We start from the raw sequence: 25,830 nt of genomic DNA on the forward strand, positions 1-25,830 counted from the left end.
AGTAAAATCGCTTTGTGTGGAATATACAGGCAAAAGCAATTTCGTTTGCAACAAAAACACTTTACTTGCAGCAGGGGTGCAAACGATTCGTTCGAAATAAAAACAAAAAGTTTTTTTTTTGCCTAAAATGAAAATTGTTTTTCATTGTTACTCGCTCGCGCTTTAAATAAAATAATTGATTTGAAATCTTCTTTTTTGTTTTGAACTTTCTCTTTAAATGTTCGAGGCCAACGTAAGGAAGAATTTTCTTTCTGTATTTTGAAACATTCTTGCGTTTATCTTTATGGAAAAGCACTTCATACGGTTTGTCGATGGAAGAAAAGAATCTGTTGCCGAGATTATTTCACGTTGTTTCCGTCAATGTGTCGTTCTTTGAGTTATTCTCCCTTTCATTATTAAGTTTGATTCGATAACATTCACTTTTACGCCTTCGGCGAACGATCTATTTAACCGACTGTCCTTCAAGTCCGGAGGAAAGTTGAATTACTAGAGAGAACGAGTTGGAAAACGTGGTAATCGAGTTTTCGTTGGACGTCAGCTAGATCCATTCGCGGGTAATGTGGCGTGGGCATACGAAACAATTAGCAGCGTACAATGCGTTTGACCGAATTGTTTGGAACACGCGAGATAATCCAGTAATAGAAGTAACGTGAAACGTCGGACGCAAGTACGATAATTAGATTTAAGTAGAACAAAGTGGAATATTAAAATATGAATTATAAAAATATTGTTACGGTTTTTAATAATAAAATGGTATATACAATTGTTTCTATTATCTCTCTAACCTTTTAACTACTTGCAAATTACTATGCGGTGAGTCATTGTTAATTATAAATTTTGCGAGAACCTGTAGAAGAAATCTTTTCAAACATTTGTATATATATATAAGCAACTTGACAAAAGATTTAAATAATTTCTTGTTTCCAGTGCGCTGATAATCTTTTCCATCCTATTTTAATATTTTAAAAACAATATTAATCTCGAGAATATTACTCCGGGAAAAAAATGTTCATAAATGGACATTTTTTGTGTATAATTATATATAATTATATAAAAAAATGTCAATTTTCTATATAATTATATATGAAACATTTTATTCCGGGACTTTATGTCTCCATTTAAAAAAGTAATCTTATAAATAAGACAGTTGATTAACTAATTATTAATTACGATTTAATTACATTTAAATTCTACTGTGATATTTTAATATCACAATTTCTGCAATTCCACAGAACAATTTCAGAGAGTGATATTTTCCTTGGAGAGAAGACAAATCATTTTTCTTTCTCAATCTCGGAACTTTTACCACCTCGTAAACACGTGTATTCCCTTTAGGTTTCTCGCGGATTATACTGAGAACGAAATAATCCATAAGAGGAAAAGCGTGCGATATTTCTAGATACTGTTCTCATTCTCGCAAATCGAGCCGTACGCAAATCCGGTGCCCCACGCACCGTTTGAACGTCCCGCCGTCGAGTAGTCTGCGCAGTTGGGGTGCGCAGAAGACTGGCAGGAGCAAGTAGGAGCATGCGCGGCGCGGTGGCGCCACCGTCGCGGCACGGCGACGTAGACGCGACGCGACGCACGGTAGCGCTGCGCATCGTCGGAAGCGAGCGGTGGATAGGCCGGAGGCAAAAGAACGAGGACCGCGTTCCGTCGAGGTGGTGCCAGTTTCGCAGTGCCGCGTAGTGTAGTGTTTTTTCTCTTCCTCTCTCCGCCGCGCCCTTCTCCCCCGCGCTTTCGAGTGCAGTGTGCATCGATGAGGAGGCCGCCTGTACCTCCCCCCCCGATGACTGAATAGTGTGCATTTTAGGTAAATCGTTAGGAATAATTCTGCCCTCCCCCGCGCGTTGCACGACCGCGCCCCGCGTCCCCGTTCGAAAGGCAATGCGATCGAGCGCGGCCACGACTGTTACGATGACGATGACGACGACGACGATGACGATTACGACGACGACGATGATTACGACGACGATGGCGACGAGGTGGAAGTGGAGGACGCTCTCGACGACAGAGAGCTGTTCCGTGCGCCATCATACCGGACACGCCGGCATGTCCTCGACTCTGATATTAGCCACGAGCTGCACATACGTATTCTTGTGTGCCGAATCTCGAGGACAGCGACGGAAAACGGAAGTCGGAACGTATTCGTGGAGAAAGGAGACATGCGGTTGTATTGCAAAGGGGAATTTCGTCTGTTCTTAGAAAAAAAAAAAAATTTAATTGCTACGTTCGCTCTCTCTCTCTCTCTCTCTCTCTCTCTCTCTCTCTCTCTCTCGTTTTCTTCCTCTCTCACTCTCTTCTCGCATGGCGTCGGATTAAAGGCGACGACGAGTCTTGCCGGCACGCGCCATGCGAGCTGTTGATAACGACGAGACGACGATAATCTCTCTCGTTCTCTTCGATGCGCCGGATCGCGCGAGTGAGTACTGAGTATCGACGCGGCGTGCTCCGTCTCGTGCTCTCGCATGCTCTCGCACGTCCGAAGTCCGAACGCAGTCGAACGAGCGCGACGGCTCGTGTCTTTTAGAGCGCTTGCCGACTACCGTCGGCCGAGCCGAGCAGTCGATACGAAGCGGCGGGAACGACGGGCGCCGCCAGATCGAACGATCGGTTCGCGTCGAAGCCTTAGTTGCACTTGGCTGCACCGACAATCCGGATTAATCGCCGCGCCGGCGACACCCGCCTTCTCTCGTTTCCCCGCGTCGCAATCGTATTGTATTGTATCGTATCGTATCGTATCGTATCGTATCGTATCGTATCGTATCGTATCGTATCGTATCGTCTCGTTCGGCCGGAAGGGGGTGGGTGAGATGTGGTTGTTGCCCAACCGACGTCGTTGCTAAACCAGCACCTGCCGCCGAACTGTATCGCGATTTTCGGCTAACCCAACCTTCTCGCGGTTAGTGATTATCGTTTTCACGACTGCATCGCTGTTCGTAATATATACGAGTCCTCCGGATTAAACGACGCCGATGTAAACCGGTGTTCTCGGAGCTGGGGGGATGTATCGACGATTCGATTTAAAAATCTGGGAGATTGCAAATATAATAAACTCTCCGACATCTCAATTTCCGTGTTTGATTTTTCCGTGTTGTTTGATTTTTTTTCTCGTCGAGTCTGAACTTATTCTCGAAAAATATCGTGTACGGAAATACTAGGAAAATCTATAATATACGTAACGTATACTGTTGTATTTTCATATATTTCTGTATGCGATTTTTCGAGAATACGTCCCTGGTCTGAGAAATCTGGTTTTTACGTCTATTTTTACCAATGTCGATTAATCATGATTTAACTTCCTCTTCGTCTTTTTCTAATTCTTAGAGAAAGATGAAGTTAGTTGCACCAAGATAATAAAATTAAACTATATTGATAGAAACGAGTATTAGCTGAACTTCTTGCACAGTTAATTTTCTCTTTTTCCCTCCAAAAGAGAGGAAAGAGATGAACTATGCAAGAAGTTCAGTTAAAAAGACCAGACAGAGATACCGTGATCATATTTTCTTAGAAAAAGTAGAGGACAAACCTGAAAATTTTAGAGTTTCATACCTAAATATTTCGAAACTGGTATGTGACTGTCAGACGTCCGAGCATTTATTTTTGAATTCTTGCACAGTATACCTAAGTTAATTTTCAAGTAAAGCACAAGTCATCGTAATATCAAAATAACGTCGAAATAGCTATAGATTTGATTATTAAAAGTCACTTTGATCACTCATTTTTACATCATTTCGATGTTGCGACTTTATTGTTCTATTTGAGTTACAAATTTGTTTTCGTAGATATTACTACATTAGACGTTGGAATGCTTAGAAAGGAATTTCTCGTAATATCATTCAAACGAGGGACACAAAAGTGAAGAATAAGAATCTTACTGGACCGTACATTTGAAAATTCAACAATAAGCTTATTGTTGAATACACAAAAGTAAGTTTTAGAAAAATAAATCTAATGGACAGCTACCTGAAGGACAGTCCTTTACGATAAAGAATGTATGGTCACATATTTAAGATAAGAGTTTGAGTCGCATTATATCTTTTCTTTGAAAGTCAAAAGCAGAGAGAGAGAGAGAGAATTCGAACGGGATTAGTCGATGCCGACGGCCGTCGCTACCGATCGGGCATCATTCTAGAAGAAGAAGGAGAAGACGAGATAAAACGGATTGTTCCAACCTTAACTTACTGTCACGACTGTACTGCTTCTGGTCGACGACTCTCAGCATGCATCTGCGTGCCTTTTTCCACGCGCTTGATACACGCTCCCCGGCGTGCGAACAATGCCGCGTGTTTTCTTATCCGCATCGCACGTCCGATCCGGAGCAAAAAAAAATAGCTCGCTTTTAGCACCGCACCGGATAACGTTGTCGGATTCGCGATTCTCCGATTCCGTCGTGAAAGAGCGACGCCGGAAAAGGACCAATGACTCGAACGACGAGACGGTAACGGGACGGGACTTTGAACGACGATAAGCTATTAAAGATGTTTATCAGGATATTCACTAGACTGCGATTCGAAAAGAAACGGTTGTCGATATTAACGACAGCTGCATTTCTCATTTTCATGAATTCGATATTCTCCGAGTGACGTAAATATATCTTTTAATACATACGATGATTTTCCGGTCCCCTACATCAAGCTTGTCCAATTACTCCGGAGCTAAAACGCAAAGCCAACGACGCAAAAAACATTTAATGTGGGTAAGATTTCGGGGACTGTGTGAAGTGTTGATAAACGTCACTCAGATGCGTATTAACGCTTTACAGTCTCTGAAATCTTACCCGCATTTTGAATTTTTTTTACATCGATGGCTTTGCGTTTTGGCTCCGGGACTTAAATTAGACAGGCTTGCTTTACATGGTGTCCAGCGATCTTTGAATATCCTTGAATACTGGAATTTTATATATTCTGAAAAATTTCTGGAAAATTCTTGAAATTTCAGGGCTGGTCTGGAATTTATCATTCTTTCATCCTTAAAAAAAAATTAGAGCGTAAGAAAAGATAAAATAATGAAAAAAAAAAATAACAAAAGTTGTATATATGTTGTCTCTTAAAGATAAATTACCAATAGAAAATTTGTATTTAATGTTAAAGATAGAATATAGAAAAATTGTTTGTGTTAACTGAATGTTCGGTTTGATATTGTTTACGAAGCAATGAATAATATTTCAAAATTTGTTAGCGTTTTAATTCATTCATATAAAATACGAAGCATTTAATGTTACGCGAATCAATGAGAATTAATTTATTGATGGATACTTTCTGGAAGAGCCATTTTTACCTAAAATGGAATTATTCTTGAATTGACTGAGCCAGATTTTGCTGAACACCATACTTTATGTTACTATGGATGGATCATTTGTGTTCGAGTTAATTTTTATCATTTTTAACAAGTAGAATAAGTTGGTACAATTTTGAACATGGTACAACTATATACGAAATAAAAGATCTTTTTATTCCTGTACTACAACTCTCGCTTTCGCCAAATATCAAACCTACCTCATTTAACTTCTAAAAGTATTCACTTTAAGTTCTAAAAGTGTACACTAGTTCAATTACAAAAAACAGATTTAAAATTCGAAACAGATTTACAATGTAATATTCGAAGTTAAGTTTGATTTTTTTTTTCTGTCTGGTATCCTTGACAGGGTTATCAAATTTGAACTTCGAAAATTTGATTCAAATTTGATTTCATTCAGAATTATACATGTTTGAAATTGTATCACCTTATCCTATACATAAAAATTATTAAATGAGAGATTCTTACATGTATTTCAATATTTCTAGAAAGTATTTATAAGAAGTGTGTTTTTTAAAAAAATTGTACATAAATGTTATAACTAATTACTTGAAACGTCTATTCGTGTGTACTAAAAGAGGTGATATTTTTAGCTTTTCAGGCAGTTCATAAAGATCTTTTGTGAATTTCTTCACATTTTCGATGCATATTTGACGCGTGCTTTCTGTCTAATAAATACTCTAAATATTCATGCATCCCGATTGTCAATTATTCGAGAAATAGAAGGCCATACAAAGCAGCCGGAAGCAATATTTCGGGTGTTCCAAAATTCACTGCCAGTGCTGAAAATTTAGCGCATGTAACGTAAACGACAGCTTTCGCAGTTCGCCGTATTAATATTTGATAGCAATAATATAATTACTGGTACAATACTAATATTTCCCGATTAATTAACGAATAATTATGACGCGCGAGTGTTTAGATAGGAAGTACGCGTCCCGAATATGCCCCGATATGCGTGCAACATGTGTAAGGCATTTATACTCCCGCACGTACGTTAATAGACTATTCGAAGGATCGAAATATATAGGGTGTTCCATATTTCAAACACTAGTTTATGTCTAGAAAAATATTAAAGGGGAAGGAACATTGTATATTTATGTACTCCGTATTCCGTTTCGTGCTGAAATGCTTTTACGTGGTTCAAAACTCCCATAAGACGTAGAAATATCTTCCAGAACGATATTCGATATTTTCTAAAATATACAAAATAAAATATTTTACATGAAAATTCAACAAAATTTGTATTTCAAGCGAATCAGCTACGAGTGGTCATCGCTTCCATTCTGATGATTGGATGGACAGATTCGATTTTTGTCTCCTGACATTCGTCGTTTGAAATACGTCTGCTGGACCGTACAACATAAAAAAAAAAGGAAGGCTCTCGATATTGTCAGTGCTATTTATGCTTTTATTAAAACATGACGTACGTGGAAGTTTTCGAGGGGTTCGAATTTCGCGCAGCATCAAGTGACAATATGATATGCTACCAGTAACTATGTGTTCAGGAAATTAATCCTGCTCTTCTTTCGGCAAGCGGTATTATGCGATTTAAAATGAAAGCCATCTTTCTCGTTTTATTAAATATATATCTGCGTTAAGATTGAAACGGTTTACTCAGGTGAAAATCTGAGAAATTGAATGATGGAACATTGAAATCGATGAGCACGAATCGTACGACATGTATTTATATATTAAGAACTAAAGAATACATAAATCAGACTTAAATCACTTATTTTGCGGATTAACGAGTCAGAAATGCTCGGTACTTTATGACAGGATCTTCATAATTTAAGAGCCGGTTTATAAACTATATAAGAACTCGTTTATCTCTCTGGAATCGTATTGCCTCGTGAAAAAAATTTCGTACTCGTCGCGTTTATCGATCGTTTACACGCATCTCATTCCGCGAGCTTTTATCAGTACTTTTAGTCTCGTCTCATAAAGAATTCTTAAGAGTGAAAAATCGACGAGTAGTCTCAGTGACTTAAGATTTAATGAAAAATTTCACTTAATTTTCGTCGTATCTCGCACGAGTAAAGAATTTATTGAATATTTTTCGGGGGAAATTTGAAAGAGGGAAATTTGTAAACGCCACGGCCAACGGGACGTTTTATAATATTGAGTAAATTGCGAATAGATCTCCGCTCGTTTGCGGGCCATTTCACAATTGTGCGTGCAACGACCCGTGGACTCCGGAGGTTCCGATAAATTGCGGTGAGGAACGCGTCGACTAACAACAATTATTTCCACTCCCGTGTGATTGGCCTTTTAGCGAGACGACGTTAAAACCCCACTTATGTTAAATGCACGCATAACGGAACGCAGATCGCACTCAAATTCCGCACCGCAATAGAGGCGGCGCGGCGAGTCGCATGCGTGGCCGATTAGAGATATAACGAAGGATAATGTACTCCATTTTCCTAAATTGCTCTTGTTCGACGCTCGATACGTTTTCATATTTGACCTCTACACTGAGAAAAGAGTCTGGTTGCATTCGAATTCACGGTACACAGAAAAATACTCTCGAAAACTCGAGTTAATTTCTCTGAAGGGTAAAATCTCACCCTTAGAGATTGAAAATTGAGCCACTCTTTTTCAAGACTGGCTCAATTTTCACTTTTATAGAATGAGATAATAATTAATTGTTTTACAGTATTTCAAAAACTCCGCAAATTTCATCATAAAGTTCATTACAAGCATCAAATTTATTCTGAATCCGAGTAAGTTTAATACTTTAGTCAAGATTATTACATTAAAACAAATTCGATATGCTTATTATATAAAGTCGTTTCTTCGATTAATTTTATAATATTCTTTAAAAGAAAATAAATTCTTATTTTGAATACGTAATAATGAGTCTTCTTTTAAACTTGTAATAAAAGTAATTTTAAAATTATTTTCAAGAAAAAATATTCTTTGTCAAAGATCAACGTTATTTAAAAGGAAAGATGTAAATTAAGTAATTACTTTTCTTAGCAGCAAAAAAATATTTTTCTACGTGTGTAATTAAAAACGGACAAGAGACAGAATCTTTTGGTTGAATCCATTATAACTAACTGTAACTTGAGATTACCAGAATTCTGATTAATTCATTTTCAACTAAAAATTTTTCTCAGTGTTTTCGAAATTGAATAAAGTATTCTGACATAAATAATTGAGTTACAATTAGCTCGCGTAAAAAATCTAATGATGCATTGGAAGATTGACATAAAAACATAAAATAGAAAGATAAAGAGACTTTTCCCGCGCCTCTCTTTGTCTTTTTTTTTTTCAGAATACGCATAGCACAGGCTTGTAATAAATGTAATTGGGTTGAAAAATGCTGAAAATCTGGTTGCACTTGTAGATGCAAAACTAATACGTAGGGAGTCGCAAGTTTCTAAGCGACAACTCGCTCGGAAACTTCTGCCTAGGACCGAAGTGGCCAAATAAACTTTTGCACAAAGCTGTCCGTGAAACGCGATAAACGCAGCCTAGAAAACACGTCGCAGCTCTCCATCCGCGATGTTAAGTTCTTCGCTTTGTACCGTACTTTATTTATACAAACTCGTCAGTCTGCAAACACTCGAGTCATGTAATAGAATCAATGCTCGTGTGGTTCAAGATCGATGTTATTCATTTTCCATTTGAGACGTATATAACATATGTCTTGTAAAAGAATTTTTTTTTTTAATTTAGTATGAAAAGACGTTTCTCAAATGTAATTGAACATCGTGGAAAATCGATTACAAGTCTGAACGGACCCTGGTAGAAATGTATGCAATTTTCCTAGAGATCCAATTATCGTCTAATATTACTGTATTCTCATTAGTCGTAATAGCTGCGTTCAGCAGAAAAAGCTTCGCAATTGTTGTACCTAAAATTCTTCGATATAATTGGTCTTGCTCTTAGTTCCTCACTGGATCTAAATGTATAGACTGATCATATTCAAGAATTTTACAACAATTACACAAAACTATTTTGGTTGGCGCAGCGTAGGAAATGTGCGTAGGAAATTGATAGAACCTTAATAAAGGTTTATTTAATAGTCGAAGCAATTTTCCTGGTAAAAATCTGTGCTATTCGCGCAAACTCTTGCCCAGTCTGCTATTAATAGATTATTATCAGTTCAATATATTGCGTAATCCATTTATTGTTCTATTTTTATTTCAATAAATGGATTCAAATTTTGCACACCTTTGTGCGCGATAACTCTAGACAGAGCGTTTACATCTTGATTGGCCCAAGTAACTTTACTTCTCAGTTACTAGACGGAATAAATTAATAACTGTAACTGTTCCAAAAAAATGCATGAAATTTCTACCAGGTAGGGATTATTCTACAAACCTTATTCGCTCGAAGGTAACAGGTATTGCGAACTCTTCATAACAGATAACACGACTTCTTTGAATCTCTTCGCTGCCCTTTATCGATCTGAAACGGACAATTTTTAACGCTATTAATTTTCTTAGTGGCACGTCGCCGGTTCTCGCGCGCGTGCGTGCGTGCATGCGTGCGAGAAATAAGTGTGCACAACCAGAAACGCGTTCTGCGTAGCTCGTAACGGACCGATCGAGCAAACCTGTCTCACGTTGCGTCGTAGGGGCCCCTCCATTGAAGGGAAGGGATACGGAGGGGCGCGGTGTTACGTCTCTTTCCTTTAGAGAGGGAACGGAATATCTCAGGAGAACTTCTCTTCGGCCAGGTTTCCAGCGGTCTATCGATCGGCCTAACAACCGGCAGCAGCCGTAATTAATGTTAGCCGACTATACGAAAAATAATACCGCGGAATGCACCGTTCGATCGCTCGCGAATATCTTGTGCCTCTTGATATAATCGAGTTGTTCCTCAAATACGTTATATCTGTTATCTCGTCGTCGTGCGCGAAGAAATCGAATTTCTTACCAAACTTTTATATATATGTATCACATACCTTATATTTCATTTTATATATATATATAATATATATTTAACTTATTTTTCGGTTGGCATTTTGTATCCTTGATATGGAATAAATTATAAAATAATTTCTACTGTAAATATACTGTATACGCTTTTATATAAATTCTATAATTGCGTAAGTAGTAGTTGTAAGTAAGTAGTTGTATGTAAGTGTATTTGTAAGAATTGACCAATCGGCGCAGTCGAATTCTATTCATATTCGACTGCGATTGATCAATTCTTGCAACTGTAGTACCACCTTTGTGGATCGAAAATCCATTATGGAAAGACAAAGAAGAAATCTTACAACTACCACTTAAGCCATAATGACACTATAGGTTGCATTAGTCGCGTCGTGATTATAGCTAAAGTAGAACTGTAATTCATAGTGTGAGCATAACTTTATAACTACGCAGTTGCAGAATGAGTTTAAGATTTCAAAAATTTTCGTATTTTTTCCTTACGTAATGCTCGTCAGCGTAAAGATTTAAAGCCCTATCACGTTGCATTCCGCGAATAATGAAAAAGAAGTGCTCCGTCGAGCACTTCTTCTTTTTTTATACTAGAATAAATTTTCTTTTCGTTTTTTGACCGATTCAACGAGTGAAAGCGCATCGCGTCAAAATGAGATTGACCGTGAACCGGGAAATTGATGTTTTATTTCGCTCGATTCTTATTACGACAAGCGTTACGAATGATGCTATATTTTATGCTTGCGGAAAGGAGACATCAAACCCAACGTTACGGTCTTTTCGTCGTTATATTTTACAATATTGAATAATCTTAGGAGAGTTAAAAATTTCTACATCAGCCCGAAATAAGCATTGCAGATACCGATAGGTTTAATAATTTATTTGATGAATGTAAATGAAGCATGGCGAACACGACGCTTCGTGCATAAAATAGATCTAGTTGATTATGCTATGTAGACTCGATATAGTTCCGTAATTCTCAAACGGACTCACACTAAGTTAAGTAATACAGTGGTGTATCGCATTCCCGAAATCGCCATTCCTCGACCGCTGATTGGCCGCGCGCTATTGTTATGCTAATCCCGAAGTTCACTCCATTTATTTCTGTGTGAATTCGACGCCCAGATAAATAAATTTCGCCATAATATAATCTCTTATATAGCATTAAATTTAATGTTATTTAATTTAATGTCATTAAATTTCATTATCAATTTATGCATATAACATTTCAATCATGATCAGTATTAATATATTGATTGTGATCGAATAACAGTTGACATTTCATAGTTCGAATGTAAAAGGCGAATAATACAAGTAATAGATTATTAAATAAAAAACGAATTACAGCGAGAGAATAAAATGCGCAATAGTGCGAATTATCCGAATGACCTTTATCTTCAAAAAATACAAAGGGGTTTTTTTTTTTTTTTTTTTTTTTTTTTTTTAAGTTCTTTCCGCCAAAATGTAAAAGCGTATGTGAAAAAGAAAAAGAGAACAATAGAAGGTATGTACATGTGATGGTAACCCAGATATTTCTGATTTTAGTACGAGGACCGAGACTACCTGGGAGCGCTTGAGGAGCACATCCCCCGAGACTCCCCCGATCAAAATCACTCGCCTAACCTCTCCCCTGTCCTCCTTGCCCTCCTCCGCGTCCTTCCCCTCCGCGAACGTCGAGAAGGTCTCCAATCGAAGCCACAAGATCCGCAATCACGCAATGGACGGCATGGACAACAAACCGGTGTTGAACGATGATCCCTCGGTCACCCTGACCATCCGCCTGATTATGCAGGGCAAAGTAAGCTACCCGTTATATCTCTGCGTAAAATAATTTCATTGAGTTTATTTAATCGAGTACGCACGTTTAAACTGTGAGTTGAAAATCAGCGTTCTGAATCGTCGGGCATGTTTATCAGGCGTTTTAGCGTCGCTCGCTCGATTTATTTCGCGTGCATTCTTCTTTTTTCTTTTTTTGGTTTTTTTTTTTAACTAATCCACAGTGCAGAACGTTAAGCGTTTTATAGGGGATTACACAGAGGAATTTAATGTCCTTTTTACGCATATTTTTACATTCGAATGTCTTTTTATATATATATATATATATATAATTTTTTTTTAATCAATAATTTTCGCGTTTAATTTACATTATTTATTCTGTCTGGCGATATATATGAACAGATTTTTTTTCATACCGTTAACATTTGAGATTGTGTCGCGTGTCCCGCTATTATACACGTCATTTGAAATTGGAGAAGCAACAGTAATAAGATAATGCATTATCGAAGGCGGAAAACTCGTATTTGCGCGTATATGTGTACATGATGTGCGAGTGCGCATTCAAAATCTCGCATCAAACAGCCTCCCACTGGATATCAATTGATATCCGTTCGTAGAGGCGCGCTGGTTCGGTTTGGAATATAAATCACATTTATCGTTCGTATCTCATTTCGGAATGTATGATTTTTAAAGGTTTGCGAGACTATGCGTACTGTTTGAAAAAAAATGTCGCATACTACGAAAGCATACTGCAACTATTTTTGAAAACGTGTTGACGTTTGTTGATCGAGTATATGCTTAGATTTACTGCTTAGTTTTATGTTAACACATGAAAATGTCTAAGCATTCGCCGTCGGTCACTCCGAGAATTTATTACGATTCTTGAAACGAGGTGAAAATTACAAAAGTGATTGAATTTACTAGAATATTTATAACATTATTGATTAACACCTACTGAGTTTGCTTTTTTTTTTTTTTTTTGTTTATAATTTTCACTTCGTCTTAAAAACCGCATTGAGTCTCCTGGACTGCGGTAACTTGTATTTGCCGGAGTTCCAAGAAAAAGACATAATTGCTTAGCTGGCGCGATGATAAATCTCAGACGCGTCACTCGCGGTCCTCACTGTCACTTACAGTGTTCTCTTTTTGACAATTACCGCGAATTATTTATGAGAGGCCGACCGCGCCTTTCGACACATTGTGACTGGTCGCAGCATTCTGGCACGTATAATATAATTCTTCCATCGGAATGGGAAAGCCGAGCTTATTTTACATTCAGCTATTCGTATAAAGTCCGGAGAACTCAAATAACGGAGCCTAACATCTTTTGTTTTTTGTTTAATTGCTTTCTACAAGCCCGACGTCGTCGTTCGGCGGCGCAGATATATATGAATCGATACGAAGAACGGAACCGCATGGAAGATAAGATTCCGGAGTTACAGGGACGTTATTATCGTCCTTTGTCATATCAAAGTCATTATCACGGAAATAAGTTTTACCCACATCTAAGGATTAACCGCGATGGCTGAGATAACACCGCTATCGAGGTGACTTACAAAGGCCATTTGTCATTACTAGTTTTATGTAACGTCGCGTGATCTCTCCTATTGAAAAGTGATTTGAATGTTCTACAATTCTGCTAGTAGAGCGTATCATCGGAGATGTTCTCGAAATCACCGCGTTTGACCGCGCACGAGACAGACAATATGTCCTGAAACATATACACGAACGTTTGACGCGATGCCAAGAATCCGAGGTTGTTGTTTTTTTGCATAAACTACGTTGCGATCTTCGTGTCGCGTAAACTGACAGATTTTCTATCGGCCACTCCGGCGAGATCGGAATTTGTTTGTGGAAAGGTCGATGAGAAATTGGTATTTACCGCAATCGTTGATATCATTGAACAATATTGCGGCAACGATATTTTGCAGCATTGAGCACTTCAAATCAGATTCATGTTACATCGGGAAGTTTATTCGGTATTACGCAGTGAATTGAATTTGCGTGGAATTGCATGACTACTGTATTCTTGGTCATAAATTTTTAAGTAATCTTTGCCGCGCGATAAAGATGGGTATAAATTCCATTGCGAATGATTAGAAAGAATCGATTACTTGACGAGAGAAAACGTCGTTTGTTTATTGAAGCCACGTGACTTTCAAAACTTATATTGGGAAGTCTGCACTTTTTATTTAATCCTTTGATTCTTATCAAAATACTTTGAGCCTTTTTCACTAATTTTCGATCAAGCTAACCAACGGTGACATTAACAGTTCTGTCCTATGCGTGTTTCTATCAATGTAGATTATTTTTAATCTTGATTCGACTAATTAATTCTTCTTTTTCTAATTCTAAAAGTCTTTTTCTAATTCTAAGAATTAGGAAAAGATGAAGAGTAAGTTGAACCAAAGTTAAAGTTGATCTACATTAAGAGAAACGAGCATTAAGCCTCGGTGTAACTTACAATTAGTGTTTATCTTTTTGTGTAATTTCTTAGAATTAAAAAAAGGTAAAGAGAAAATTAAGCCGAGATGAAAGTTAATGTCACATTTGTGAAATCTTAGAAGAAGAAGAGAGGCAGATGTGATATATTGAACTGCTGTTGGTACTACTGCAAGTTAATCGTCGGTTTACTTAACCAGAGACTGGTGAAAGAGATCCTCGAAGAAAGGGTCTCACGCGAAGGGTCTCGGTTGACGGACTCGGAAACGGGGAAAATGGAGAACCATTGAAGAGATCATGCACAGGAATGAAGCAGAGCAATTACACGAACGTTTTAGTTCGACGATGACAAGGGGAGGAGGAGCACTCGTGGTCATCGGCAAAAGCAATTTTCGTTACACGCTCCAGCTCTTTGCCCTGCATGTTACGTCTTCCCTTTGTAGACATCTGCGAAAATGGCACACGGACTGTGGACACCTTTATCTGAGATTTCATCTTCAATTATCTTCTCGATGAAAAATCCGATTTTAATAGCCGTTTTGTTTCCTCTTGCGAGTCGTTAAGTCCTTGGCCCGTGAAATCGATTTCTTCTAAAAAAAAAAAAAAAAAAAGTTCATAATTACAACGATTATTGATAGTTAATAAACGTACATAGATATTTTACAGTCAATTGAGAATTCCACGAACGAAATGTGCGTAATAACAAAAAAAGAATAGGTATCCGGAGAAAGAGGGAGGAGTTCTCATAGACCTTATCCCAGAAAACTTCATCTTACGGATTGAGAGTGAAAGTTTCCCGGGAAACAGCACGTAATTCGATGCTTATATCAGTTACGTCATCCATGAGATTATCGAGAATTTTTGTAGAAAAGTTGCTCCGGACGGAGAGCACTGGCCTTTCGCGACAAGTGTCAAAGTTTATTTAGCCTGTACTCGTTAACGTTCTAAGAACACGTCACCTACCAGCGTTCTGCTTGTAATTAATTATCGTGCGCGAGGTGCAATACTGCTCGTCGTAGCACGAGTAATTAATGTCCGCCGTCTCGGTAATTAATCGCATCTAGCAGTTAGACGCCAATGTCCCTTTCGATGCGCAGATCTTTTCGCCAACGATCGTACTTCTGCCAAGTTTTACAATTCGCTGTTAATTCTTTCTTCTGATTATCAGGACGATGGACACGGGCGCTAAATTCAGAAGTTTTCCACAACGAGCTCTGGCGTTCAGCTTCACTTATCTGATCGAATTGTTATGCGCGAGATTTGTGATGAGACAACGCCAAATCGTTAGAATTGTTTCAAGTTGGTGAACTCCGGGAGCAATTAAATTGAATTGTGGAAAGGAATTCCGACAATTAGAAAGCTGAGAAGAGAGAGACTAAGCCTGGATATACACGAACACACGTGCACCCATATGGATGGATTCTAAAGACTATGACATAGAAATTTTTGCGTATTCCTGCATGTTTCAACGATACTTGCCCGTCTGAAGCCGCGCGGGAGGGTCAGTTCTCATCCGGCATCTTCCCCGATCTTTTTGGAGGGTCACCCCGACAGTCTGTCAACCCTCTGAATCTAATTTTCTCACCGGATCTAAATGAACCACCACTGTGTCCCCAGTACGAGAAAATATTTCCGTGGCAAATCTCATTATATCCGTGTTTTTAACGTCTCGACGATGATATGTCGACTACGTCACGGCACATCCAGGGGTTCGTCCCCTCGTCAACGTGTTTTTTCCCCCGAGGTGTCTGCGTTTAGTTACAGCAGGATGAAAATCAACTCGCGCTTGAAGATTAATGACGGAAAGAGTAGTAACCTTACTAATTACGCGTACATTTAGTGCAAGATTAATCCAATTAGCAGGTTACGAACACCTCTTACATGACTATTTTTCTTTTTCGTTAATTAATAATAATACTCGTTAATATTTCAACAGAACGTCTCTCTAGGCTAAACATTCAAGATTCCTTCATCTAACTCTTTTTGCCATTTTACAATCGTATATACATTTTAAGTTACTACTTAATATACTTTTCGTAAATTGAAAGTTTTTTTATCCTTTTTTTTTTATACCTTATCGCATCTTACAATAACAATCGTTTCAATACAACAAATCAAGAAGCAACGTCGAGTGTTTTCGAGTCGTCGTGAGTTGACGTTTGCAATTTGGACATGGCGACACACATTGATCTCTCTCACGGACGTTTATTAATTATACGCCTCTTTACTCGACTCGCCAATGCCGTGATCGCGCGTGTTGCAAAATGCACTTTGGAAGCTCTGCAAACGGGGATAGTTGGGCAGCCTCCTTCGCGCGAAATAAATACGTCTGGCCGCATTTTTGGCCGGAGAGGCATTATGTCTGCTGGTGGAGCACGCACCGTGATCTTCTGAGCAGACTGGACACCGGCCAGGGCCGAAAGCCAATCGGCGGATGCATCGCGGATTATCGTGTTTCCATTATCCTTCTGATGGCATAGTCCTAATGACTCATTCTTAATGACTACGATCTGTAAATCAATATAATTCAGTAAAGAGCAGTTTAATAAACTGCCGACATTTACGAAGAACCGAGATACATTTTGATCTACAGTTCTTTCAGCTGTATCGCCAACCAACAAAAAAAGAAGGCATTGCAAAACTTCTATGAATAAAAAATTGCAATCGCTTGTATTTTTAATTTCTCCGGTAAGCAGCGGCTAAAATCTCTCTTACGTGAAATCATCTCTAATTTTATTTTAATTTTCATCATTAAACAATACGCTGCCATATTGTACTGTCGAACAAAGTCACGGTCGTCAGTGCGCGTTCGATCTTGTGATATCATTATGGTGTAAATATTTGGCTCGAGTACAAGCCGACTCGTACCTGTTGTCCAAATATTTTCTTTCCGTCTCAAGCCACGTATCACATCGTTGTCCTTCTAATCCCGCCGGTTGGATCCAGTCATTTTGTGAGAGAGACGGCAATTGATAATCCCAAAACACACTGAGAAGAGGGACGCTCCTGCTTCCTCTTACTTTTTTCGCCACCAATGTATTCTGTTTTGGGCTTTTGGGCAAGTCTGGACTCCAGCAGGTTTTGGACGTCGGCCAGGCCAACCGACGATCATATACGCGAGCCCTCAGGAATCCTGCACCGTCTTCATTTATCCAAATATTACAGATTTAATTTAATCCGGACGACAAACTTGTAGCTCAATAAAACTATCTCTCTCGTTTGCCACTCATCGTACTTACTGTACACCTAAAATATGTTTTGTTGGCGTTTCTCAAGTTGAAATTAACGTTCAAGATATGTAAGACACTTGACGTTGGGTTTTTTTTTAAATTCCGTACGTCATAGTGTGTTATTCATTATCTTTTGCGCTTTATTTTACCTCTTATGGCGACGTGGTGTATTTACAGAAGTAGGACAATATCGGAAAACTTTTAATCTTATTTCATCAAAGTAGGCTGCGCTCAAACTATTGACCGGTACAGCAACGTGGCTATACTTATCTCTCGAAAGCGACGTTTCGTAGAGGAGCCGCCATGATGTTCTATCCTGACTCGATAACGCCGCTCGACACGATCTGATCTCTCGAGGACTTGCAATCTCGCGAATTTTGCCGATCGTCGTCTGACCCTCGTAGCTGGCGCGTCGCCAAGTCTTCTTCCCTCATCGTGTCTCGCTGTCTTCTTGTTCCAGCTATATTTGCCTCGGCGTGCATCTAATTCGTCGGCGATGACGCTTGTCCGATGCGCTACCTTGTGCACGTCAATAGGAATCCACGACTGTCGCCGTCGCTGATTTACTTACACTCGCGTGGAACGAACGGCAGAACTATGGAAGTATATAAATCTAATTAGGGTCAGCATCGTGAAATGTATTCGAGTAAGTTTGTGACTTCGTGCCTGAGCTGGCACGCGACTTCGTTCACGTAAAACTGTTCCGAGGTAACAGACGAGCCGTTGTTTTAATGCATGAAATTTCGGTCCTCCTAAACCAGGGAACGATAAACCGATAGCGCGAGGTACGTGAAACTCGTTAACGTCGCTAGGAACGTTGGCATTTCGTTCGAGAGACATCGTCTAAGTTTAGAGAAAGCGCAGAAATATACCCGCTGGTCGCTTCGAAAACCTAACAGTGACATTATCCGAGGTCAGATGGTATCAGAGTAGACACGAAGTCTGAGTAGACATCAGCTACTTGTGTACATCTACTAATTATAAGCTCGCGTGCCAATTATGTCATTTATCGCATATATGGCACAGTTACTTCCTTCTATGCATAACTATATGCGTACTGATATACATATATATCACAAATGAATAATATCGATATATTTAGTTTAGCAAAATTGTACATCTGCTCGCGAACGTATTGAACATATATTCTATCATTATCGATTGACAACTGATATATAATTGTGTTGTACCAATTATGTTTTTATTATACGATATAATAAATAACAAATATTACAATATCGCGCTGTTTCGTTTCATCGACAGATTTGTTAACAATTTCTGCATTATTCAGAACATAAGTAGTCAAGCGTATGTGCGTTTGTGTTATTGAATATTTAATATATACAATAAAATTTTACGAAAAATAGTATATTTAAATTAACGTAATATATTTATTTTATTGCAGGAAGTTGGTAGCATTATCGGAAAAAAAGGAGAGATTGTCAAGAGGTTCCGTGAAGAAGTAAGTATTAATTCTTGAAGACGAAATACGCGTCGCCCGATAATGAAAAAAAAGAGTTATGTGTAACCGCATCACGTATCGTAAGATAACAATATTCTACGTGAAAGCATGTAAATTATATACTGTCTACGATCGGTTTCAGCTATCAAGGACAAATTACATTTACAAGTCTTTTAAATTTGTTTTCTACTTCAATTATTTTCTCACTAACACACACTAACTTGACCTCTCAGGATAGCAGGCATTGATTATCGAATATTGGAAGCTGAAAATAGCTTTATACACGTGCATATTATATGAAGACCCATGATCGGTAATACTTTTTTTCCGTTCGCCCAACGCAGTCCGGCGCGAAAATCAATATCTCCGACGGTTCCTGTCCGGAACGGATAGTGACTGTCACCGGGCCGACGAACTCGATCTTCAAGGCGTTCACGCTGATATGCAAGAAGTTCGAGGAGTGGTGCTCTCAGTTCCACGACGTTCCGGGTAGCGGTGCCGGAGGTGGCGGTGGTGTATCGAGGCCGCCCATCACACTCAGACTGATTGTCCCCGCTTCGCAATGCGGCTCCCTGATCGGCAAGGGTGGTTCCAAGATCAAAGAAATTCGGGAGGTAACTGGCGCCTCCATTCAAGTCGCTTCCGAGATGCTGCCTAATTCGACGGAACGTGCAGTAACCATATCCGGTACCAGCGAGGCAATCACGCAATGCATATATCATATTTGCTGCGTTATGCTAGAGGTACGTACCAGAGGACGTTTTGCGGCGTCATAACGATCGATCATTCTAAGTGTTATAGTTCGCACTTTAGTACTTGACTCTGTAGAAACTGTTTGTAATAATTATAACTGGAAACAACCTACATAATCGTTTAGAAACGTGCTATTAATTTTGTTGAACATATAGGTATACGTGCTATTAATTTTGTTGAACATGTACAAGTACAGTTTACAGTTATTAATCTGTTAACAAATAGTAAGCCTTAACGATCGAGACTTAAAAGCAATACTTATTATATCGATTTAATCTTGACAAGAAAAGATTGCACGTATTTAAATAATTTCATTGTATTATGACGAGTTAGATTAACCTGCTAAAGTTTTAAGACTAAATTAGTATTCATAACAATTAAATTATATTTGAATTTTTTTTATTATTCGTAAGTTTCTTCAGAGAAACGCAATATATGTAACTGCAGCTGTAAACAAAGTCGTTTCCGACGCTGAAGTAATTCTTTTTTTTTATTCACATCGTGTCATTTTTGGACTTTAATAGGATAAAAGAGCCATCTTTCGATGCGATAACGCGAATGCTGTACCAAATATAATTCTCGCTCGATCGGTGTATTCGCACTCGTGCGTATGTTTCTTTCTGTTTCAGTCCCCTCCCAAAGGTGCCACGATCCCTTATCGCCCCAAACCCCAAGTCGGTGGGCCAGTGATCCTGGCTGGTGGGCAAGCCTACACCATCCAGGGTAATTACGCGGTGCCCGCCCACTCGGACGTAAGTACAGTATTACCATTGCCCGCGCCCGCTGCCGGGCCCACCCCGCCCTCGCTGAACACCCAAACTTTGACGACCTCGCCCTTCGCGGCCCACCCCTCATCCTCGGCCTTCGCCGCTTCTCACGGGCACCCGCTCCTATCCACGGCCCATCTTACAACCCCACATCATCCTCTCCACCCAAGCCCCTTACACGCCAGCGTGGCAGGCCTCGCCGACCCCCTGCTGAAGAGTGGACACTTGCAGGCAGCCCTCCCGCCCGCACACCTCGTGGCAGATGCCGTAAGTCTTTTGTTTTTCGTGCTCCACCCTCTCCCGTACCCCTTCTTGATCACCAACCTGGCTACCACATATCTCCCGGGTAACAATATATATATATACGATGGATTTCCGTTCTACTTGTCCGAAAAATCAATACACCCTCCCGATTCAGTGTCTCCTTATTGTACACATTGATCCTTAATATATCCGGCAAAACTTCAAACTGGCAACCTCGGCAGATGGTTTCACGTTGGAATGATTACGAAGAAAGAGAGTCAGATGGTTCTCGAGTACGTTCGAAGCTGTTTCTTTAAAAAAAACTGGATAGATTTAACTGAAAATCTGAATAGAAACGTCTGAATATATGTTGAAAGGCTAATATTAACGTAGTTAAAAATTTCTTATTTGTAGTTTTCATATCTATATATTATTATGTTTTTTTTTTGTATAGTAGTTGAGAAAGAGAAATCACTTGCGCAATGAATCTACACTTGTTCATGGTATTAGTGGGATTAATTTGCGGTTAAGTTAATGCGCAATCGGAGGGTAGAAAGTTTTATAGATAAACGAATGGTCAAGCGTGTAGTTACTTGTTTGTTGCAACAGCGACTGAACAGTAGTTTTCGTTAAAGGTAAAAGAGCGTGGTTGTGAGAAATAGATTAATGTGATGCTTCTATTTAATCGTGATCCTTGATCTTTTTCGTGGTTTAGTTTTATTAAATTTTGTTTTATTAAAATTTGTTTACTATATCGAATCTTGGCTGTAGTGAAAAGTAGTTATTATGATAAGTTTCATATTTAAAATACAGATGAAACATTTTAGAAATTATTTCGAAATATATTAAATATTTATATTACGTTCGAAGCTGAAATAACAGTTTACATAATGCTTACATATATCTTATATCATGTTTTAAAAATCATTTTTTTTTTTCATTAATAAAAAAAACAATGTTTAGGCATATTGAAATGTTTGCGTATCTCATTTATAATTATTTTGTAAACACTGTATTGATAAGAATTTACACTGACTTTAATGCAATTCTGGATTCGAGATTATTCCAATTTTCACCAAATGTCGTGGCAGCTCACAATTTATCAATATATTTCATTATTATCTAGGTCACTTGGTCCTTTCCCTCTTGAAACTCTTTGCTGTCCTCTGTCTCCCTCCGCATATATGCATCGTACCTTGGCTTTTCTGCTCGATATCCCTGTACGGTCTTGAGCTTTCTATTCAGGAATATTCATGTCACAATATTCTTATCTTCGATTGCTTGAAGATGCGATCGAAAGGATCCTGTCGCACGATTAGGCTCCGACCGTACATACCTTCAAACATTTTCTATCTAGTCGCGTGACTTCGACTGCAGAAACATCTGATTAAACATAACATGGAACGAAATAAAGCATGCTGTAATTATATTTAATAACAACTTCCAACATGATTACATCAGAGATTACTTTGCCACTCGATGTTGGAAGGTTTCTCACATCAGAAATACGAAATGTTAACAATATATTTTGTTAGTTGAAATTTTTATAAATTATATTTTAATAATAGTGAGATGAGAAAGCTTGTTCTTCTCATATTTTTAGAATAGATAAATATCTCTTCATAATTTTATGATATCAGCGAAGTCACGCGAAATCTTCCAGCTTTGCTTTACATCCGTATGAGCTGTTACGTGCATGCCTTCCTCTTTGGATTTTTTATTTTTTTTCTAAATTTTATAGACGTTCACCGACGCTTCTAACATGCTCAACCTAAATCTGTATGTACTCGTGTCTCCTTTGTGCTTGCATTTGGTAGTGAGTTGGTCACCTTAAATATTGCTTGCCGTCCTTTACAGTGCATAGAGAAGATTTTAAGATGCATGTTATGTACAAAGAGTGCAATTGTACGACGTAATATGAGCTGTGATATCAGGTTGAAGTAATGAAGTTCGCGTTAGTACGTTTGATTTTAATGAATAATTATATTTACGCGATTGAGTTTGATTCTTGTCAATTCAGTTCTAAGAGAGCTTGGATTGACAAAATTTAATAAAATGGTACTGATTATTCTTATTCAATGTTAATCGATTTGCGTCTTTTTTAATGGCGATACAAATATTGCAAATTCAAGTGAAATTTGAAATTTTTATCTGAAACTTGGTATCTGAAAATTTTGGTCGTGCACTGCATTTATATCGTTCCGTTGATGATCGTATTGAACTACCAATTAGTTGTTCTATTCTTTTATGTATAATCTATCTTTATCTCCTATCGTTCACATCTATTTTTAGATGAGAAAAATACAGGATGTGCACATTAGAATTGATCGGTCTCTGTAATATGTATTCGGCACAGACGTACTGCATCAAGCAGATAAATAGCCCAGAGTTTTCTCGATACGATCATCGTCCGAGAGCAGCAATTTGTGCTTCTCTCTCGGAAGGAACTTGGAGGCAAAATGGGGATTTGTTCCGAGCCTCGCGCCAAACGATCGGGCCTGCTTAGCATGAATGCTTGCTCACGGGTCGCACAATGGATTTGTCATGGCTTGTCGTTGGATTCGGTCAGGGAGAGAGTGAGAGAGAGACGTATAGAAGGTCCCAGATGTTACTGCTACAAGTCTCAACGAACGGCTTGCGATCAATGAGGAGGCCAAATCACCAAATAGCCGACGCTCTAATTCCGGGTTACTATGGTAGTGCTTTAAAAATCCATTCATCCGGCCGATCGATCGGCAGATGCCATGAAACGTCACTCTGATAAATGCCTGTATGATCAATTGAATTGTTCTCGAGACACGATGGGAAATTTTATCAGTCGAATATGCTGTTTCAATATTTTAATTACGACAGTTTGTTATGTTTTTTGATATATTTATATAACTTGGTTGATATTTTAATTTAGTAAAAAGGTTGCTTTTTGTGTTTTCACATTCGGATATCAGTATCAGAATATGAGAGTACGGAGCACCAGATCAAATGTTTCAACCTTTTATCTTTTAATAATGATTATGTAATTCTGGTAAATTTTATCATTCGCTTTGAAAACGAAATATGAGTTAAATTTTGCATATAAAAATTAATGGCCTACTTCTTTCAAATTGTTGATTCGTATCAAAATACGTTAATTTTTTTTAAAGTTTTTATAAACAGAAGATCGTTATCTTTTTTTTATCGAGTTTCCTATGGCGAAACTTTTGAAGTCAATCATGTAAATATTTTCATGAAGCATTATCAGGATGACGTGTCGTCGTGTCTCACCTTCTGTCCTATCTTCTCTTTCTGTGCGCTCTTCAACGACCGACGTCCGACACGGAGCCCGACTTCCTCGAGTCCGATTTGCTACCCGGAAACGAAACAAACGAAATGCGCAATAAAAAAGAAACGTGTCTATACCATAATACATCCCATTATCCATAGATATATATTACGGCTTGGCCAATTTTTTTATTCTCTTTTATTTTATGTTTTTTATTTTCCTTTCTTCCAGTTCGATTATTGTACGTTAACTTCGAGAGACGTGGCTGAAAGGGTGGGGTTAATTTGTAGAAGCGATAAATAAATGATAAATTATGACAAAATCACAAACGAACAAGGACATGCATGCGTGGCACGAAAAGAGGTAGATTACCTAGATATATTATTACTATTGCGCTTTATATCTACTTTCACGATCCCATCTTTAATACTTTCTCAGTTTCTCAGTCTGCTTGATGAACTCTTACGGCTTACAGTACACGGTTACTACTTCGCTTCTTCTCCTGATACACTGTCTCTGATTTTGTGTTTTTATTTCTGTTTATCTCTACACGGTCTCACATAAGAAATCGTTTCCTGCTCTCCTTTTTAAAATTGACTTCCCTTATCCGGTCATAACCTTTTTAAAATTGACTTCCTTTAAGATTCAATTGAGGACGTACGAAAAAAACGTATTTAAAATTCCAATTTAGTTCTCGCGTGATTGTTTCTTTTATTTCTCGCTTCTTATGTGAAATACAATTGTCCAATTTCAGGTTTTGTGGAATTTTATTTTAATTACATATGTTATATTAATAAAAATTTATATTTAAAAATATTTTTTGCCTTTAATAGATCTAAAATTATCTACGAGACTTATTTAAATTGCTATAAAATTGTGAAAACAGTTAAATACACTTTTTTATTATGATTTTTTTTTAGGAAATTTAAGGTTTTAAATTAAATAATAAAAATAACAATATGAAATTTAAATCAAATTTTACACGGTGTATTTTCCAGATGAAACATTTCGAATGTTTTGATTGAAATAAAAAAATATTTGAAAAATATTAATTTCTTTAAAACTATTGAGTGGTTTTTAAATAAATTATTTTCGATACGCTGATCTGTTTAGTATACCAATTACATTTATTTATATGTATGTAACCTTTGTTTAACTTCAACTTCGTGAGAAATGAAAGATAAGTTACGCGAGCATAAATACATGTACACGCATTTATTATCGCTCTTGTCGCGCTATGTTTTGTTCGTTTTTCCACTTCCATCCTGAGTTGCTCATTGTCCTCTTGGCGTCCTGTTTAGAATAGCATGGCTTCCGGCACTCTTTTAGCTAAGAGTCAGCGACGAGTTCGTGTAAGGGTGGGCTGCCCTGTTAGGTTTCCACCAGTTAAGAACATTTGAGAGATCACGTCGGTACAGTTTGTCTACAAGACGAGGCGTTTACATATTCGTGAATAGACCCTTAATATTTTTCAGATAATTTATTGATTGTAAACATTCCAAACTCCTTTTCTTGAATTTCCAATTACTGAAAATATATCCGATAAATGAACGATTGAAAAACTCAGCAAATATAGGTCGTTATTAACTATTGACGTTAGAAATTTTATATATTCATATTCTACGTATATGACAACAATATAAACGTATATATTAAGATAATGTATATTAATAATGCATATATATATATGTATATGTACATATTA

The 25,830-nt window shown here is 38.0% G+C and overlaps 1 protein-coding gene and 1 long non-coding RNA gene across 6 annotated transcripts in view; one reads left to right on the forward strand and one right to left on the reverse strand.

Annotated features, from left to right (window-relative positions):
• The window catches only part of LOC108748651 (poly(rC)-binding protein 3), a 102,649-nt gene that overhangs the window by 62,952 nt on the left and 13,867 nt on the right, over positions 1–25,830 (forward strand). The window contains exons 1-5 of one of the 5 annotated variants that reach the window (XM_018486918.1): positions 1,568–1,813; positions 11,739–11,991; positions 19,047–19,103; positions 19,448–19,846; positions 20,486–20,890. In XM_018486918.1, the coding sequence (XP_018342420.1) occupies positions 11,911–11,991; positions 19,047–19,103; positions 19,448–19,846; positions 20,486–20,890 (942 nt within the window). In that variant the 5' untranslated portion in view covers positions 1,568–1,813; positions 11,739–11,910. Of the gene's footprint in view, positions 1–1,567; positions 1,814–2,764; positions 2,903–11,738; positions 11,992–19,046; positions 19,104–19,447; positions 19,847–20,485; positions 20,891–25,830 lie in introns of those variants that run through there. The other 4 variants (XM_018486923.1, XM_018486922.1, XM_018486921.1 and 1 more) reach the window with 4 other exon arrangements.
• LOC108748657 overlaps positions 24,981–25,830 on the reverse strand; it is a 10,049-nt gene continuing 9,199 nt past the window's right edge. The window contains exon 3 of the long non-coding RNA XR_001939314.1: positions 24,981–24,991. This is a non-coding gene — a long non-coding RNA (uncharacterized LOC108748657). The remainder of the gene's footprint in view (positions 24,992–25,830) is intronic.

This window comes from Trachymyrmex septentrionalis, unplaced genomic scaffold (assembly GCF_001594115.1).
Source record: "Trachymyrmex septentrionalis isolate Tsep2-gDNA-1 unplaced genomic scaffold, Tsep1.0 scaffold24, whole genome shotgun sequence".
In the NCBI taxonomy this organism is placed as follows: Eukaryota; Metazoa; Arthropoda; class Insecta; order Hymenoptera; family Formicidae; genus Trachymyrmex; species Trachymyrmex septentrionalis.